Source organism: Elaeis guineensis, chromosome 10 (genome assembly GCF_000442705.2).
Source record: "Elaeis guineensis isolate ETL-2024a chromosome 10, EG11, whole genome shotgun sequence".
In the NCBI taxonomy this organism is placed as follows: domain Eukaryota; kingdom Viridiplantae; phylum Streptophyta; class Magnoliopsida; order Arecales; family Arecaceae; genus Elaeis; species Elaeis guineensis.
Genome location: NC_026002.2, coordinates 24,613,747 through 24,634,933, shown reverse-complemented (window position 1 = coordinate 24,634,933; position 21,187 = coordinate 24,613,747). Strand labels below are relative to the sequence as shown.

At 34.3% G+C, this 21,187-nt stretch overlaps 1 protein-coding gene across 1 annotated transcript; it reads right to left on the bottom strand.

The window, feature by feature from the left end:
- Positions 1-10,605: 10,605 nt before the first annotated feature.
- LOC105059882 (glyceraldehyde-3-phosphate dehydrogenase GAPCP1, chloroplastic) lies at positions 10,606-19,973 on the bottom strand. Its single transcript, XM_010943376.4, has 14 exons — positions 19,660-19,973; positions 19,039-19,127; positions 18,843-18,910; positions 18,707-18,745; positions 16,855-16,955; positions 15,756-15,868; positions 15,163-15,262; positions 14,917-15,063; positions 14,619-14,679; positions 14,396-14,493; positions 14,174-14,316; positions 11,305-11,388; positions 11,132-11,221; positions 10,606-11,041 (listed from the first exon to the last, which is right to left on the bottom strand). Exons 1-14 carry the CDS (start codon positions 19,759-19,761, stop codon positions 10,987-10,989), a joined length of 1,290 nt encoding a protein of 429 aa, XP_010941678.1. The 5' UTR covers positions 19,762-19,973; the 3' UTR covers positions 10,606-10,986.
- Positions 19,974-21,187: the final 1,214 nt, after the last annotated feature.

Genomic DNA, 21,187 nt, shown 5'->3' with positions numbered 1-21,187 from the left:
GGAAGTATTAGTAGGAGGGGTTGATGCATTCGATTTTTTATTTAGTGCTGGAGTGTCATAAATTTTTTGAAGGAGTGTCATAATTTTTGTGAAGAGATATTATAATCAAAGGACAGGAGTATTTTCGTGATACAAAATTTATAAACGAAAAAGACGATCTATAAGTATTAAAGACATGTTGAAAGCGATGATTATATGGATCAATTGAATAAGATGGTGCGCTCCATGTTGGATTTTTTATACCATCTATGATGCACAAAGAATGCCTCTATTACTGTATGAACCAATTTTTGGTGGTGCCTCGTTCTCATTTACTATTTATTTTGATTCCTACAACTCACCTTGCAGAGAAGCCAAGGTAGACATCGGAATTTTAATCGCCACTTCCATTGTGACGATGAAAACAGCATGGATGGCATGGAATTAGCGTGCATGACATGGCTCATGCTGCAGCTTTTAACATTAGTACTTGATATTGATTTAAAAAAAAAAAATATTAAAACACTCCTTCGATTGTAATTTAATTTTATTTATATCTTTTATGCTTTAAAAAATATCCAACTAACCTTTATAATTATTGATAGGTTTCAATATAATCCAACTGTCTATCTCTGTTAATGGAATAATGTCATATAATCATCATATAATATCATTATTTAATAAAATAACGAAAACATCCCTATCTCCATCTCCTCCCTTCTCTTTGATTAATCTTCTCCTCCTCCATTGCCAACATTCTTTTTTCTCCCTCCTCCTTCCTCTTCATTTTTTTTTCTCTTGGTGGCTTCCTCCATCTCCTTCCCTTCTTTCTCATCCTCCTTGAAGCTGTCCATAAACCATTCCCCTCCATGATGACCTCCTCCACCTCTATCTCTTCTCATCGGCAACCTATCCATGTCCCTCTCCTTTCTCCTCATCCTCTTCTCTTTTTTGTCCTCCTCCTCCAACTCACTCCTTGTCGGTAGCTCCTCTCTCCTCTTTCTCTTTTTTTTTTATCCACTTCTCTTCTTTATTTCTTTTTTCCTCCAAGTCCACCCATGAGCTCTATCCCTCTATGATGGCCCTCTTCACATCTGTCCTTTCTCACTGATAACTATCTTTTTTCCTCCCCTTGCTTCTCCTCCATGGCAGTTCCCTCCACCTCCACCTCCTTCTCTTTTTCCTCATTCATTTCTCCTCTTCATTCTCCTCCTCTAAGTCATCTATAAGTCATCTCCCTTTATAGTGGCCTCTTCCATCTTTATCCCTTCTTGCCAGCAATCCATCATTCCCTCTCCCATTCCTCTCACCTTTTTTTTCTTCTTGTCCTCATTCTCCTTCTCCAACACATTTCTTGCCAATAACTTTCTTTTCCTCCTCTTGTTTCTCATCTATTTTTTCTTTTCATCCTTTTCTTCCTCCAAATCTACCCATAAACGAGAGATATTCCTGTTCATAAAGCGGAAAAGCTAATACTATTTATTGATAAGCGAATAATTAAGTCATATTGAAATATATCTATGATTAAAAAAATCAGTTTGATAATTTTTAAAATATAATATATATATATATATATATATATAATTAGATTAAAATTAAAAATATATTTTTTTATTTTTATTTTTAAACATCGGCTAATACTTTGATCAATGGATTCATGTCTTTCACAGGTTGTTGCAGCTCCGGTGGGTGCAGGTTTTTTGACATTTGGTGCAAAAGACACCCCATATGGCATACACGTATACATTGCTGCAGCTTAACATGGCGAGCTAGAATTGATGCGCTAGATGCAGAATCTCATGTTATTTAGTTGTATTATGAATTGAATGGACCAAGATATTGAAGGTTAAACTCCTTTTTTTTATTGAGAAAGAAGGGCTTCCACAAGGCGTCCGATCAAGCGGAGCATGTCCGAGATTGTATTTGAGCCAAGCTCAAATCGATTCATTTAAATATTAAGCCGAACTCAAGCTGCCCGTGAACCGCTAAATTAATAGATCTAGAAAGAGCATGAACAACTATATATAAATATCATAATTATAATCCTTTTCCATATAAATTATATTATTGTACACACGCATGTAAATCATATTATTATATTTGATGCTTATATTATAAATTAATTATATTTACCAAAAATAATAAAAATAATCTACATATTGCATGCTAATCAGTCATTTATTCTTCTCTCAAGTTTATATAATTGAACTGAGCTCATATAAGCCAAACCTAGCGTTGACTCAACTCATTTATCAATCATGCAAGCCAAACTCCGAGCTGGATTTCTAGGGAAGAAGAAGTGTTGCTCATACATGGAATTAAAACTTCAAATCTAAAGTTTTAATAATGAAATTAATAACTCGATATCAAAACCAATGTAATATATTAAGGCATTTTGATTATCTTCAGCGATAAAATGTACATGAAACTAAGAGCTTAAGTTGAGAATAAAAAAAAAGAAATTTTAGCTTTCTTAAAATTCGAACAAATTACTATGTTTATATTTGAAGTTTTACTCTCATAAAACAAAAATTTATTTACTTTATAATACTCCTGAACCATTGCTTGGAACAGCCTATTCTTTTGGTTAGAAGGGCTACATGACCATTTGCGATCAAATTTACTTAAAAAAGAAATTTGAAATTGCAGCATTCTCAAAAAATAAAGAAATTCGAAATGAAGAAAGTTTGAACAATGCTACTTGTCTTTCCAGAGATAGCAGCATTGCTCGTTTGAACCATGTTGATTCTCTATATTTTTCAGCATATATTGCAACCTATCTTTGCAGTAGCCATCTTAATTATGATCACGATAATCCATTATTAGAGATTTTTAAGATTAAAAAACAAATTCTACCACAAACATGTAGTTTCTTTTCTTTTCTTTTTTTTTGAGGATAAAATAATCGAAGCAGTGTACGACAATGCAGCATCTAATGCAGTCTGGAAAAGTTTGGCATGATATATAGGCATTAAAGTGCGTTACCCTTTGCCACGTATTCACTGAAAACTAAAAACCAGTACCTTCGCATCTCATATTTATACATATCAGAAGGCTTGGGCTGGGAGCCCAAACCCAAACCCTTCTAAAAGACCTGACACACAGGATGGTGAGACGAGCTCACTTATTTAGACTCATGACCATCAGAACGCAAAGTCCCCAACTAGGAACTGGACCACCAAGTTATTTGAAGAGCCAAGTAGATCACTCTACTGCGTACAAAAGCTTTGATGCAAGCAAAGGCATGCATGATACTGAGGTATTTCAGCATCTTTTCTGGCACATGCAGCGTCGCCGGAGCCCTTCGCAGTCACCGCCACCATAGCCCTCGCTGATGCACACCTGGGCACAATTGGTGTCTGAGAAGCATAGCCCTTTGAAGCCTGCACTCTTAATCCTGCAAACCCTAGCTTCGACGACGCCGGGCACTCCATCCTCTATCAAAAATATTTAGTTACAAAGCTTAATTTATATATACATATATATTTGTTGCTTTAATTTGAAATGAAATAATGGGGAGTCCTAATCCTTCTTCCTACTAATTACTTAAGGCTTGCTATATATGAATTAATGAAATATTATGTAAACATTTTTGTTAAAGATAGCATTTGCATAGAACTTCTAACATGCTCCCATTTTCATTCTCTTTTGAGATAATAAAAAAAATTAAACAGTTTAAATAACGCCAAACATGCTTTTTTTGAATGACTAGTCTCTCTAGATCATATAACTTTGGTCTTATAAATGACTTAAAGGTGGTAGTTTAAGTCTAACAGCTCATATCATTAATATGAAATCCCTATCATCTAATCTAGACCTAATCACATTTTATACCATGTATATTCAAAATAATCCCATATGAACACTGATCATTTATAAGCTATACCAAGGGACGGCAACACATTTTTAGGTTGGAATGGGTTCATGGCGAGCCCTACACATCCATGAACGGTGATGTCGGGTCACTGATCCTCGTATATGGATGAGTGCAGCTCATGAGATGCATGGAGATGGTAGTGATCACATCACCCTTTCTTTGGGGGCTCTTCATGGATGGTGCTAACTTTCCTTGACATTAGAAGGTACAGAATCCTATGGTGGTCCTCATTAAAAGAAAGCTTGTTAGCTATGTATAGGAGTATGATACTTCTACTCACAATTTAAGGGAGCGCGCAATGCCTCAATATAAGAATTTGAGGACGTGACTCAAAAATCTTTATGAGCTATTCAATCCATCATCTACATAAAATTTACACTATAATAAATTTAAATTGACAGCAGCAGTGTTTCATTTTTGTTTCCTCTATTACATGGAATCTGGCCATACTCCCCACGTACAAGATCCAATATATTATGCAAATGCCGGTGAGACCAACATCATATCAATATCAAACATCCTTCAACAAGAACAAGCACAACATCACGCATTATTCTACGACGAACCTTGAACCTGTGAATCTAGTAATCTTTCACAAAAATACGTAAACACCTCATTAATGTGATATTAAATAGCTAAAATTTGTATGGAAAATGCAGGAGGGAGAGGCTTACGAGAAGCCAAGAGGAGAAGCACCAAGAAGAGGACACACATGGTAGACTTCTTGACCTCCATGTTGTTGATGTGGGGGAGCGGAAGGCCTTGGCCAAATATAATATATTGAGGAAAGCGCCGTACAAAGACCACCACCTATTTGCGTGTTAGAATAGGTGGCAACATGGCCTGCGCCCACGTATCAACAGTTCTCACCACGCGGAGGCTTGGGCTGCCTATAAATGACAGGTGGGGTTATGCCTTGGATTTTTATTTTTCTTCCTCGGTCTTCCTCGGAAGTGCGATGATTTTTTTGAATTTAAATAACAACTTAGGATCCGTTTGATTGGCATACGTTAGATTATGAGAAATTTGATAATTTTTAAAAATTATTTATTTAAAATAAAATAATTATAAAAGAAAAATAAATTTTATTATATTTGATTGATAGAAAAATTATTTTAAAAAATGATATTGAAAAAAAATTACTATGTTTGGTTGGAGGTAAATATATATAGGAATATAATCAAATTTATAAATATATCTTTCAATGTAAAATATTTTTTTAATATTAAGATTGTATTATCATCTTCAATTAATTTTCATATAATGATTATAATCATACAGTCCTTTATATAATACCATATTCATCTTATTTCTTTGTAAAAGCTCTTTATTAAATAAATTTAGAAAAACATCAAACAAATTTAATGACTATATATGCAGCTTTATGGGAGATATTTTTATCAAGTATGAATTATTAATACTTAAAAATTTACTAAATACCAATCTGTCATGATATTTATTTTATTTTCTCTCTTCAAAAAATAAATATGAGGCCCATCAAATTTTTTTTTACCATCTCTTTCTTTTATTTTTCATACCAAATATGGTAATCTAATATGAAATTTATTTTTTCTTGCTAGATTATCTCCAACCAAATGGACCTTTAGAAAGATTAATTATGATTTATGGTACACATTAGCTCCCAATCGCATAGCCTAGATTAATGTAATGATTTTCTTATCATATAAGGTATGTAAAGCTTTTATATATATATATATATATATATATAGACACATACATGCGGATCCATCATGCTGCTCTAGCATGCATACATTCAATAAAGTTAAAATAAAATATCTCTAAAAAGTAACGGGAGTAGCTAGCCAATATTTTAGTCCATTAAGCAATGAAAGGAATGATCCAATCTACTGTACTATTCATCTCACGATGCATTTATCCGACGGTTAAAAACATGCACCTCATCAAAATCCTTTGGACATCGCATAGAAGGAGATTGCTGTGAATTGCTTTCGCTGGCCCTGCATCCACCCTATCACCCTCTAAGCAATCAAATGATCCACTCCCAGAATATATTCATGCTGCTCTTGGCTCAACTCTAAAAATTGAAATATCAAAAGGATGATGATCGTTTGGCATGATCAGACCCGCATTCGAATCCCGAATGATGATATCAGCACCACCGCTGCCATCAGTCACACTGCTGTCAAAAAGCTTTAAAGTTTATTTTAGATGGAGAGATAATTTTGTTCGCGAGCAGTGCTATACTAACATACAATCTTCATGGAGATGCAGAGAATACTATACAAACAAACCAAAAAAAAGAAAAAAAAGAAGGCCAATTTGCCTGATGTGGCCCAAATTCCTTGCCAATCACAAGCTAACATATGGTATTGAGGAAAAAGAGAATCTTTTTTAAGTTGGACAAATCTGCCCAGGCTTAACTGGATATGGATAATGAAAATGACTTAGAAGCCTAATAATAATGGTTGGACAAAGACTTCATATCTATGAAATGGGGCTTGGCATATCAAGTCTGTTAGACTTCCAAGCTTTTATCGATAGGAGAGGTCACTTCTAGGTGCGGGACGTCATACCTCAGCCAATAGTTTAGGCTCTTTGAATGGTTGTATATCATTTTTATTCATTCATATGATGTCTTGCACTTGAGTGAGTTAGGTTTTGATTCGATCGAGTAAGACAATGACAATAACTTCAAAACCATGATATATATTTACCCAACCCAACAAGATATCTGATTAATATTTCTTCATTATTATCCACCCATGGATTGTCTAAAATTGCTCATTCGACACTAATGTAATCCAGTTCACAAGCCTCACTCCCTGACAAATCTAAGCTAACCTATCAATTTCAATCCTTACAATTCTTACCAGCTAATTTTAAAAATGATTTAAACAACTATTTCTACTAAGGGAAAAAAAAAAAAAAAAACCAGTAACTTGAAAACTTCTTACTCAAGATCATAACTCAATCTCATCTTAACTGTTTTGATCCAAATAAACTTGAGTTGAGTAAAAAAGGATCCAACTTACACCCCATTCGTTTGGAATTTGGGTTAGCAAATTTGATACGTGCTTGACCTAAATAAAAAAAAAAATCCTTAACTCAAACCCAACCCAAATGCCGGGTTGGATTTTCAGGCCGGGTCAATTTATGCCATCCTTGTAGCTGTCATTGTGAGACTCTATCGTTGCGAAAAGTTCAAATTTTCCATTATTTCTGGAAAATAATTTTTTCCTTCATTTTTGAATTCTAGCATCTAAGGACTCTAGGATTTGTAGATTGGGGCAGCAAGTCTTTGCATAGCAATTTACACCAATACCCTCAGCACATTATGTTACGGGAGAATTTTTCGTGTGTATGAAGCAGGAGGTCCTGGCATTATATGCAACGAAAAACATGTGGCCCAAAGAGATTTGCAACTAATCCCGATTTTTTTTAAAACTAATCCTCTCTGTAAACAGATAATTTATTTCTGAAAAGGATATGTTAATTGCCCACTCATTCTACATTTCAATACATGATTTTTTTTTTTTTCCCCCAGTTATTTGACTTCAGCTAATATTTAGAAAGGGCAACCTTGCTAGAAGATCTTTCTAAATAAATAAGATGCTCTGACATTCAAACAAGCCCTAATTTTGCTTTGTCTTTCTAACCTTCAAGGACCAATTACTCAAAAAGCCCATAATCTTTCACTATTAAAAGTAGAGCCTTCCATTTGATATCGGTAAAATAAAAGATTTTAAAAAAGATATATTTTGATAAAAATATATTCTCGCAATCGTTAATATATTTGTTATTTTGATGCATATTTTTCTTTCGATTAGTAGTCAGAGAAAATGATTCTGAGGTAGCAGATTTTCGAAGATTTGACCAAGTGATGTCTAAAGTAGGATTACAGGAAGGGCTTGGAAATCTACCTTCATAACTTTGAGACCTGTTAAACAATTGTAAGGGCTGTCATACTGAAACTTGGTTTAAAGGAGTAGTGGTCCCTGTGGATGTGCATCACCATCTACCAATTTTCAGCCTATATGTGCTTCATCTCTACTCATTTTAATTCTAAAAACAGAGTGTAAGCTAGGTTGCACTCCGATCTGCATCGTCAATGGCTGATATCCAATGGTCACAGCTTGCCAAGGAAAAGAGGTAGCAAATAGAGTATTGTGCTCGGATGTGGTCCAATCCATAGGGCTCACAAGAGAGCCAGTTTATGAGTAGGGACTAGGGAACCAACTTGATAATATTACACCATCTAAGGATGCAAAAGGCACAATGTCCTTGCCTAACATGATCTTGGATTTGGGCGAGCGGCATGCCGCATTAGGTTTTCTGTATTTGTTAATTGGATATTTCTGCAAGATTATCTTGTAGGAACCGGATTTGTTCGCTCGTCCGGTATGTCTTTTAAGAGCCCGTCAGAATCACAGCCTATAGGTCTATTGGATTGTACAAAAGAAAAAAAAAAAATTATAAAGATTATTTTTTCCATCTAAAGTTCGACGGAGTATTGAATTAATATGAATTATATTGTGGTATAGAAGAGAGAGCATCATTAGTCTCATATTGATTATGAGTCAAAAAAGACTCTGACTTATATAGCAAAAGATTATTCTTTCCATGTAAGACATTTTTTGAAAAGCAAAATCATGATATCCATAACCTAAAATAGAGTTTGACGGAGAATTAGATTGATATGGGTCATACTCAAAAAAAAGTAATCTAATCCAACAATGCAGCAGAAACTTTGCCCAATCCTGTGCTGGACTATTCAGATAGGCTTGTGGTTGTTTTCTTTAAGCAAAATAAGTTTTCTGCATAATTTTTCTTGTTACCAAAATACCCTTAGCATTCTGATTTGCATGTCAAGTACTAATTGTCAGTAAAGAGACCAACGAAAATTCGTTTTTAAAACAATGAAAAAAATCTCCAAAATCAGCAGTTCTTTAAATATCAGAATTTTGTATTAAGATTCGATTGCCTGCATTTCCTTGTGTTTCAAGAAAAGTTTTCACCTGGGCCAAAATATCTGATAAACAAGATATTTGGGCCCTCATTATCTTGACTTATGTGAATCGGAATATCCTCAGTACTGATGGATACAATATAAACATAGTGGCTGAGATTTCACCATCAGTCTTAAATAAACTTTTAGATTTCATCATTAGTCAGTTATCATTTTGAATTAACTTTTAATAATTAAATATTAAAATAATAAATTAAATAGAATTTAACATCAGATTTACTATATATGTCAAGATTTTCATATCTTTGTTCCTAAAACATTACTCAAGATCTCAGAATTTTTCATTCTTTATTTCTTCAATTCATCTTCGGTATTGGACATTGACTGAGATGGCCAACATTAGGGGTGTCGATGGAGGTTGATAACCTGAAACCAACCCTAAGTATGGTATTAAGGTCTAAGACATAGGAATAAACTATGGGGCTATGTTACATTCTCAAAATCAGAATCTAAATCTTATTAAGTTGGGTTTGGATTTGAGTGAACTCATATCTGAAACATACACAGATATGTATCCATGTAATTTTTTTTAAAAAATCTTTTATTAACTATAGATTACATTTCATTTTTTATCTATGGTCTATGCCATGAACACTTGAAAAGAAAATGCTATATCATTTTATTTAAAAATAAAAAAAGAAAACTGTGGCGGATGGTTTCTATCATTTTATATATCATTATTTTTTCCCTTTGTTCAGAATTTACGATTAAATATCCAATAACAATCCACCGAATGCCCAAATATTTTTGAACCTGATACTGGATGCACATAGAATTTTACTTGGATTTGAGGTCTGTGTGGATCTAACATACACAATTTGGGTTTAGATATGGCTGTGGTGATTATTTCTGTTTGGCAGGAACCTTGTGCATCATGATTTGACCTCACCCGCCTACTTGATAATACACCATTTAAGGATGCAGTAAGAACGCAACTAAACTAGCACTCAATTGAGCCAGGGCCCAATCAAGATAAGATCAGGAGAGCTAGCACGAATGCAACAAATCCTCTTTGCCTAACATTACCTTGCAGTAGGGATGACAATTTGAGTCGGATAAGACATGGATTGGGTCCTATCCAATATAGATCAAAAATTTGGACCTGAACCTAACTATTTCGTTAAATAGGTAACCTAACATCATCTATAATGGATTAGAACCAAAATAAACAGGTTAAACAGTTAAGCATTACCACCCCTGCCGTGCTGATGCCACAGCCAGTATACTCATTGGGCCAATTCTGAAATATAACCACAATGCTTGATTATACCAATATTCATACAGAAATTCATTATGCACCATGCACCATGGGTGGTGCGTGTGAAAAATTCTTTGTGCACCACGGGCAGTGTAAAACTATGTGCACCGCCTATGATGATTGATTCACGTATGGAGTCAGAGTGTGACATATGCAAAAAATATTTTTTTTCATCGGCCCCGTGCGGAATCAATCACCGTGGATAGTGCGTACGGTACTGCACCGTCTGATGCACAGAATTTTTAATATTCATATGTACATACCAACCAGGAACATCTCCCATTTTCAAGAAATAAGAATTAATATTCAGAATGGAACAAATGAAGCAAAAGGGCAGATGAAATATATTTACCAGTCCGTCGTTGGATTGTGAACAAAGGGAACAGAACTTCAGGCTTCAAAGGCCAAATCAGTTACAGACCCCACTACTCATTGCATTCCTAATCATGTGTCTGGGCACTATGAAGTGGCACAAACCAAAAAGAGAGGGGAAAAGAGAGCTTAATTTCATTAGAACAGAAGACCAACAAGATTTACAACATTTCGATGCAACAAGCATGAACATACTTTTAACATAAGCCACATTTTATGAGAGTATGCACATGAAAATTTCAGTGAATAAATATCATCACCCATTGAAATTTACTTCCTACAAGAGATGAAACTAACTACTTCCTTTCTAAAATTTCGTGCAACTGGTAGAAATGTAGATTAAATCTCAAGTGCTACACATCATTTCCAATATGGAATAAAAAACAAGCCGCCCCCATCAAAATTGAAGCTTCAAAAACTCTACTAGCGGGATCCTCCAAGCATGCATAGCAGCAATCCGATGGTTCTCTCGAAATTTCATAGCGTGTTTTTTCAGTGGCTAGCACTGACCAGGGCCATGTGCTCAATCAAGTCTAGCACTCGGTTGCTAAACAAGAAAGCCAGGGTAGGTATCAGCTTAAGACTTTAAACATAATATAGGGACTGCAATGGAGTGAGAACAAGAGTAGCTACTAACCTGTAACCCCATTCATTGTCATACCAGGAGACAAGCTTCATAAAGGAAGCACTTAATCCAATACCAGCCTTTGCATCAAATATACTCGACCTAGAAATATATAACACAAGCAACAGTTTAGCGTCTGGGTGGCTAAGTCACAAATGGGAACCCATTACATAGAGACTCCTTACCTCGAGTCACCAATAAAATCATTGGAAACAACATCCTCATCAGTGTAACCAAGTATGCCTTTCAGTGGGCCCTCTGATGCAAACCTGTAATAGATCGACAAGATTAGATGTAACAAATTTGAAAAAAATAATATATCAAACTCTTCATGTGCATGTGAGGCTTGTACATAGGCATGCACTTACAGCATATTATTTACCAAGATCTTTGTTTATCACTGTAATCATGTATAGATGATCCTGCAATCATGTATAGATGCCCCTCTTTTCAAGTGTCTACATTATCCTAGTACATGAAACTTACACTTGTTATTGTTTTCATGCCTCTCAGTAACATGTTAAATATATTCACTTTGTGTTTTTTACTCATTGCCCATCAAAAGAATCCTAATAGAATTTTTTGTGTATGCTTTTCCAGTGAAAGAAAACCCCTGTAAAAGTATCTGCTTTAAAAAGGAATAAAAATTGCAGTGTAAAGACACTCAAATAGCAAAACAATTTGGGATGCATGCAAAGTTGCACACTGAAATCCCAAGACACCTTCAAAGCATCACTAAGTGACTAAGCGCCAATCCAACCCCCAAAACCCAAAAAAAAAAACCACCGCTCAGCCTTTTTCATGCTGCAAAGATTATAACCTTTAAGCAAATTTTTACTCAGTGGCTCTCAAAGGTAACTCTCCAATCTCCATCTCTCCATTGCCTTATCAACTTTCTAAATAATTCTACCATACTCATCCCTCATATCTTTAATGTTATCTAAACCTCTATTATCCTTTCTTCATCATCTTCTAGCTCGTAAACATCTTTTGCTTCCTCTTCTCGTAAACATCTGCAGATATCTCATGCCCTGCTAGTTATTTGCTCCCTTCTACAATTGTCATATCACCCAAGATTTTCTATATTTCTAAATTTCAGAATTTGAAGGAAGACAAAATTTGTAGTCATTGTCTTTTGGACCTTTGTACTCCACTTTGTTTCATTGTTAATGAATCAAAGAGCCCTAGGCACCAGCTACTTCATTTAATAGATTATCATATGCAGCAGAATATCACAGGCATCCATTTGTTCATCATACTAATATTTCATCATTGATAAGCTTTTCACATCTAATCAGATCGACTTTATTGTTGCAGATGATATTTAAGTACCAAAAATAGGTAAGGTTAAGAAATCTACACCAGAGAAATCAGTTTCCCTTCATGCCAATCGACCGCATGGCAAGAAAAGTATATATTGGAGGAAAGAGGATTTGGGAGGTGACCTACAATTACGTTCAAAAAATCAAATTTCTATGGATCATCAACATGGATGGTTTACGGACATGCATTGCAGCTTTCATTGACGTGGTGGTCTGTGCCACAGTGAGATTGCAAGGTGAACGTGCAGCTGGTGCTTTGCCTTTTTCATTAGTGCAGAAGCTTCTTCTCAGTTCTTGATGTTACCCCAAATTTCCCTTATATTTAATTTTTACAAATAACTACACAAATTTTGACCTAATAACCATGAGATAGTGACTGATCTCCAGATTTAACTTACTGGAGATGGGGTGAAAAAACAAAAGTCAGAGTGAAGAGGATATCGTTACCAATGAACATGCACATGCACACAAACATGAAAACACATGCTCAGAGATAGAGAGATAGAGAGAGAGAGAGAGAGAGAGAGAGAGAGAGAGAGAGATTTAATCCTATGGGCAATAGGATTGATAATAGAAAGGAACTTATCGAAATGCATTAAAGCTACTTCCATGCCTTCTAGGTCAATGAAAAATTCATGATTACATAGAAAAAAAACATACGTTAACATTATCTCAAACTCCTTTAGAATTTTTTTTTTTTTTTTTATAAAAAAATAAGCTAGTTTCTTTCACCAGCTAATATGGTTCCAGTGCCTATGATTAAAGAACTGTCGGGGAAAATATCTACTAACACCATATAAGATTCCTGCACTAGTTCTCTATTTGCGACAACATAGTTCAGCCATGGTTGGTAATGCAGATGGCTAAATTCCACTATGGGCAAATACAGCAGCAGGGGTACTGCAGAACTAAGTTGAGCCAAGTTTTACCTGGCTTGTCTCAGATCACATTTCATCATTTGGATTCAGACTTCATATAAGCTATATCATTCAGTACATATGGAAACAAGGACATGATCCACAAGCATACAACCAACTCAATAGTACTAAGTACTAACAAATCAAAACAATATTTAAGGACAGTAATTTAGCAAAAAATTGGTTAACAATTGTCTTACCTTTTTTTACAAGAACTCAGCATCTGTTTTCATCTCAAATAAATAAATTATATATATATATATATATTCTGATTTGGCTGACAGGACAGGTCTAAATTTGATATAATGCACAATAACAAGCCCTACACTGGATCAAGGTAATCATATATCAGCTTAAGGTCATGTTTAAACAAGCCATATTTCATTCGGTGGATCAGACAAATTGTTCAGCTGAAGGACTGAAACTGATATCATAAAGAACAAATAGCTTAACATATTAACAACACTAAGTACTGAAGCTATAATGAGTTACACTTAAACTAATCATTATATAAAAGAGAATGTTTCTTTATAATATAAGGCTAAAGGTTCCTAGATTTTTACAATATTACAAGTTACAGACAGCAAATAAAATATTAAATCTAAGATGACAGGCAAAACTTAAACATATGTAGGTAGTTTTGATTTTTTTTTTTTTTAATGTTTTAAGTAAACATGCTGAATCTTTAAAAGAAAAAAGTAATGTACAGATACAGATGAAACAATGAGCAACCTCACAAAGCATGCATTATAATACAGCATCAAATAATTATATGTAGTGGATGCAAGTCTATAAAACAATAGAAGCATGCATACTTAATAGCAGCTTTGACATCATCATATGAAGCACTTTTCTCAAGCCGACAAGTTAAGTCCACCACTGAAACATTTGGTGTTGGAACTCGGAAAGCCATCCCAGTAAGTTTCCCATTGAGCTCAGGAAGAACTTTTCCAACAGCCTGATATTCCAGAAGTAAACCCAATTCACATAAAAGTCTAAAATAACATTTAATGTATTGCAAATCATCCTGCACTCACCTTTGCTGCACCTGTTGAACTGGGGATGACGTTTTGACCAGCTCCACGGCCTCCTCGCCAATCTTTCATTGATGGACCATCAACAGTCTTCTGTGTTGCTGAACAGAAAAAGGCAAAAAAAAAGCATGCTGGTAAAGCAAACCCTGCAATGATGATATTTGAAGGGCATGTCTAGATGGTTATTTAATGTGAGGATAAAGGGAAGAGGGAGAGAAAAAAAAACCTGTTGTCGCATGGACAGTTGTCATAAGGCCTTCAACAATACCAAACTCCTCATGGACAACCTGCAAGATATGATACAAGTTACTCTTTTACACCATGAGCAGGGGCTTGCTCCAAATGATATTATGCTCAAGATCAGAGAAGTTAGGAGATGCATAGCCTTTCATAAATCATAAAACAGAAAAAAATGCAGATGGATGGATTTTAAAAGCATAAAAATATTTTATATGTACTACCTAGTTATTATTTACTGCAAATATCATTGCAAGAAGAAAGCACCACATACTCAAACAACAGACCTTGGCTAAAGGAGCAAGACAGTTGGTTGTACAGCTAGCATTAGAAACAATATTCATGTCGGGTTTATATGTCTTCTCATTTACTCCAACCACAAACATAGGAGCATCAGCTGATGGAGCTGATATTACCACTTTTTTGGCACCACCCTACAGGAATTTAAAGAATGTCATTGTCAATTTTTCATCCAAAAAGAAAATTGCACTGATAGAAATATTTGCCATGTCAAATCCAAAAAAAGGGCAGACCTCAAAGTGAGCTGAAGCCTTATCCATTGTTGTAAAAGCACCAGAAGATTCAACAACATATTCTGCTCCAAAATCACCCCATGGAATCTCTGCTGGATCTCTGATAAAGAAGAAGGGTTGGACATTTTTATAATCTTTATACTCCAACTTTTAACATTACAAACACAAGCTTTGATAAAATGCAAAACAATTAATAATAAAACCCTCGTCATATAAAACAAGCGTGACATTTATAAATGAAAGATACCAAAGTCTTCTGCAGCTCATTTTAAACAGTCTTACAATAACAAGAATTGTAAAGAACAGAAATAACTGCTTTTGTTGTATTGCAGCAAAGGAAAAAAGAATTCCACAAAAGGCCAAGCTAACTCACTTGAATTAATATTCTGCTAAAACAATCATAAGTAAAGAAAGTTTCTTCCAACATTTCTGCAGTTCTTAATTTAATTAAATTTCATATTAATCATGACACATCCAACTCCTATAACTACCATAACAGAGAAAGAAATTAGAAAAAATAGAAACCAAAAGCTTATCAGTGACATGGAAGATTCAAGAACCTTAGAACAACCATAATAATATTTCTGCATTACCTTTGACTAGTGACTGCAATTTTTTTCCCATTGATTTCTAATGTAGACTCATCCACGACCTTAATGGTTCCCTTGAATATACCATGTGTCGAGTCATACTTAAACATATATGCCTGGAAAGAAGGAATAAATTTAATGTGATATTACTGAAAGAAATTAGGACAATGAATATGCAAAATATTGAAGGAGCAATACACACAAGATTATCGCCAACAAAGAAAATAACATAATAAAAAGAAACTCATTATCATATATTCACAAATGTAAGGTGCATGTTGTAATTTCTGATATGCCAACCTTTCCTTTTTAAGGGCAGAAGCAGTATTGCTGCCACATTTATAGATAAAAGATTAACTGAAGCATTCAGAAGAGGGATGAAAATCCCATCTTTCAGGTGATCCATCTACTTTCCACTGAGCTCATGAGTTAAACTAAAATATGTACTACCAGTACAAATAGATATCAATCGTCACTATGAACCAAAATCAAGTCGTACCATTGGAAACTGATGCAGATGTAAAGTCATATTAATCAAAAAACTCATGCAGAACAAGGACTTTACCTAGCTTTTGATAAAATATCTAGCTAATTGTAAATATCCGGGTGTATTAGTATCTCAAAGAGGTAAGCTTATCATAGGAGTTGGTTACATATCCATTAGAATATTTGCAATTGTCATACAAGCAGAAAGTAGGCAATAAAAGTGAAAATTCAATCTCAATTGCATGAAATTAACTGCATGTTTCAGAGTAACTTAGTCTAGCTCTTATCTCCCTTCAGCCACCCAGTACTTGTACAAATCAAGAATGAATCATACACTAAGTAATTCTTCTAGCAAGTACCATTTTCCACATGAGATTGCTGTTCTACCTATTGGATGTTGTGGGCACCCATTAAATTACCTCCACAGTAGAACAATATTAGATAATCCATGTACAAGATAAATGAGAAAATAAAACACATGATACATTTGAATAACGATATTCTATTCATTTTGTATCTTGCAAGACATAACTAAGACACAGTGGCTTTTTTGTGACTTTTCAATCCAAAGAAATCACCAAAGTCATGGAAACTAAAGAAAAATATGTTTCCTTACCATGTACTTGGCATCAATGAAAGGATCATTAAGTGCTACTACTTCAATATCATCTCTAGTAGTTGCTATGCGCAAGACTAACCTTCCAATCCGCCCAAAGCCTGAAGTAAAACAAAACAGTTACATATGTGAAATTACACAGGATATAGCTACTCCGAGTTCTACATAAAACATCAAATAAAGTCATGATGTTAACCAAGTTTCTGGCATAATAATTGAGAAGAAAAGACATTATGCTTGCATAATTCAAAGATCTATAAATAGCCTAGATCAAAGTTTAAAATATACTGGTATCAACCATGGTATTGGTTTTCCACTGGAGCGGTATGGTATCTGTTTATTGTACTAACGGCTACCTCTCGGTACCATAGTAGGACATCATTTTTATGTTTTTTTTGTTCCATTTTTTACATCTTTGATGTATAGATGAATACTAAGCCTTTTTTCCATGTCTAGATGGTTTTTGATGGGGAATGTGATGCTGGAGTGCCAGTATTGGTATCGACACCATCATTTCAATGGATTTAAGAAACTAGCAACAAATAGAAGTAAAATGGAGCAAACTATTCATAATATTGTAATAGAAGTGACACTCTATCTCTTCCCCCCCTCCCTCCTCTCCCACCACCTTCTTTCACTCGATGAAAAGCAACCCCAAAGGTCACAGGGCAACATAAAGGAGAGAGAGATCTGATTGGTTTGGGCTCGATATCAGCCAGAACATATCAATACATGCAGGACATACCAGTTCAGGCTAGTTTTGACATCCCGCACCCTATACCAGTGCCAAAAGCTGATGGAATGATATGGTACTGGTGGTACCATCCTGTACGAACAGTTTTTCAATCCTTGGCCTACATAATTATATCTAAAATGGGATCTTAAATCTCTATCAAGATAGCAATGCTAGTTACCACAATATACCATACCAAACAATGTAGTGCATACAAATAATGCTTTATTGGTGATAATGAGACTTGTGAAAGTTTCAAGTGCCTCACTCTTGCAAGATTCGGCTCTAATTGTCACTCCAAAATATACCAAGCCATCTAATATATAGATAATCAGCAACACTACCATTGGTTCGTTTGAATTAATTCCAACTAAATAAAATTAAGCTCTGTGCAGGTTCTCCGTTCAAATCTATATTGAACCATCAAGTACTGTATAGACCATCAGAGATTATTCTCAATCCAATTTTTTTTTTTTTAAAGATCAGTAGTTTGAGTTTCCAAACAGCTATAGCTTGGAAATAAGTTAAGTCTGAACATCCAAATGGAGAATTCTATAGCTCTATTGATATAGGAAAGCTGAATGTGGAGAATGATTCACATTGTTCTACACCAAGCAACAATATAGTTCCTGGGAACATCTACTTGGTGAAACTGTTAAACAAAGATTGGTCAGCAAAACACAGGCACATGTAAAAGTAAAATGACTAAGACTGTCAAAGCTGACCCCAAAAAGATACATACTGAAAAGAAAAATATGTTAATGCATAAAAAACCAACAGGTTATATTGGGGTACTCCCAGTTAATCAGCTACTTCATAACTTCGGAATAAAAAATAAACACTCACCCCACTTTCCATCATTCACATCTCTAGAATCTAGCACTAGTTTAACCTAATCCTGCTCAATTTTAGTAGTAGAATAACAGATATACTTGGGTCTCTCTCCCTATTAAATCAAAAATAGTGATATCATAATTTTTACATGAATTGTCATCACAATCTCATATAGGTAAACTTAAGACAAGGAAATTTAAATGCTTGGAAAACAAAAGTTTCAGTTCTGAAACACTGAAGCTGCACAGACACATCACACATGCAAAGGATGATCCGAGAACTCACCATTTATGCCGACCTTGGTTTTCCCACCAGCTGACGATCCTAATCAAAGTAAGAACGAGACATCAAACCATCATCATGGACAAATATAAATAAAAAACCATAGCTTCATATCTCTCATAAATGCATGGAAGCTTACTTGGAACCACAGGGGGGGCCTCAGTAGCTGTAGCTTTAATTGGCTGAATGCTCCGAGCACTAGGTTTCCTGCCAAATTCAGAAGAAACAAGATGAAGCCTCTTATCAGCAAAACTCGAACAAGAATATTTTTTAAAGAACGCAGAAAAAACTAATAGCGGCAATACAAACACTAGAAACTGGAAGCATAACTTAACTGTGACAAGGATGATTCCACGGAGGAAAGGCAAGAACCAAAAATACCCGAACAGATCTGTGCTGAACTTGGAATTCTCATCCAAGATATCTGAGGAAAACAAATAAAAACATAAAAGTCATATATTGTGATATTATAATAATTCTTAATTGTGTACAAATAAATCACTGAAATTCAAATATATAATCATAAAAAGTATGCAACAATTCACCCAGAGATTTTCAAGGATAAAAGCTTACATTAAATCGGTTTCAGAAGCAAAAAAAAGAAACAAAAAAAAGGAGAAGATCAAAAGAAAAACTAACTAAAAACATCAAAAATTGATCAAAAGTTGCAACTTTTAACAATAAATTCAACCGAAGCTGTTTAACCAAAACAAAATAACATCAATCCAATCATCTCCAGTAGCGAGTTCAAGAAACAGCCAAAAACAACAAAAGAATATCACAATATCAATAAAGACAGAAACGGGTCGGAGACAATACAATCACCAGATTCAAGCCAAAGCAAGAAACGAACAACTTCTCGCCCAATTGTTCGATCAAATCCATACGAGAACCAAAATAATAATAATAACAATCAAAATCCTTTCCAAAGACAAAAAAAGAGCCTAAAATCAGACCTTGAACGACTCAGGAGCCGAAGCTCCGCAATCGGAAGGGACGCGGTCGCGCCGTCCACCGGTCAAAGGAGTCGCAGATCGGAGGAGCGTCGAGAACGCCATTAGACCCCTTCACTCTCTGTCTCCCCTCCTACGGAAATCCAAACCTAAAAGAAGGCGACGGGGGGTTCAAGGAGCGGGGGATGAAAGGAAATTGGGAGAGAGAAGGAGCTCCTTTTATACGAGCGGCAGGGTTTGGCGTCTTCGTCTCTCGGGCGGAGTTCTCTCCCTTCCTCATTTTCTCCATTTTTTTTAATTTTTTCTGTGGAAATGGAAATGATAGATACACTACGCTTTATAACAAATGCACACTCCATCTAGACGCAGCTTTGAAAATGGAAGGCAACCAAATTAGAGGCTCAGGATGTTGTTGGTCGCCCATTGCTTCCTAATATTTGGTGTATCACTGCGTCTCTTGTTTCATTCGGGATTGGAATCTAACAATACATAGTGCTATCCCGAGACTGCACCTCCTTTGTTTAGAACAAAAATCACACGGAACGGGCATCATAAAATATCATAGGAGACTGACTTTATAATTTATCATATTTTTTTATATTAATTTTAAAAAATAAATTTAAAAATCATAAAATTTTCTACTAATAAAATTATTAGTCCATATAATTTTTTTATTATTTTTATCATATATTTTTTACTAGCACATACTATATGACATATAATAGACACTAAATCTCAAGTCAATACATATCTCTAAATAAATCAATATATAATTTTCAGAATATCAAATTCACCGATACATAGTATACAATAAGATAATGTATATCTAACAAATTAATTATCTAGAAACCTAATAAGCACCTTCAAACAAATTAATACATAGTTTTTAGAATATCATGTTCATTAGTATATGCTATATGGTCAAGTAATATACATTCATTGACTTTTTGATATATATCGAAAGTTTCTTTGATATATATACAGTAGTGATCTAATACATATCTTCAAGTAAAAATTATATTCTGAAAATTATATATTGATTTATTTAAAGGTGTATATTAGATTATTACTAGATATGTAAAAAAAAAAAACTTGCAGTATGTAGCAGAAGTTGATAAGTATATGTTATTATCTTATATAGTGTGTACTAATGAATATAATATTTTAAAAAATATATATCAATTTGCTTGAAGGTATATATTAGATTGCTAGATGGTTAATTTATTAAATATATATTATCTGACCGAATACTATATATTAGTGGACTCTATGTTCTAAAAATTATGAATTAATCTATCTAAAGATGTACATTGGACTACTATATATGTATCAAAAAAACTTATTGTATGTATCAAGAAGTTGATGAATATATATTATCATACTATATAGTGTATACTAGTAAATAAAATATTCTAACAACTGTGTATCAATTTGTTTAAAGAGGTATATTGGTTACTAAATGACTAATTTATTAAATGTATATTATTTGATTAATACTGTATATTGATGAACTCTATATTTTAAAAATTAT

Excerpts from the sequence above, each read along its gene's own strand:
- LOC105059882 (XM_010943376.4), bottom strand. The coding sequence starts at position 19,761 with ATGGCGTTCTCGACGCTCCTCCGATCTGCGACTCCTTTGACCGGTGGA. Across the intron at positions 14,680-14,916 it reads GTCTTGCTCCTTTAGCCAAG|GTTGTCCATGAGGAGTTTGG; the intron begins GTCTGTTGTTTG and ends CATATCTTGCAG. Across the intron at positions 11,389-14,173 it reads GATGTCAAAGCTGCTATTAA|GTTTGCATCAGAGGGCCCAC; the intron begins GTATGCATGCTT and ends GATCTATTACAG.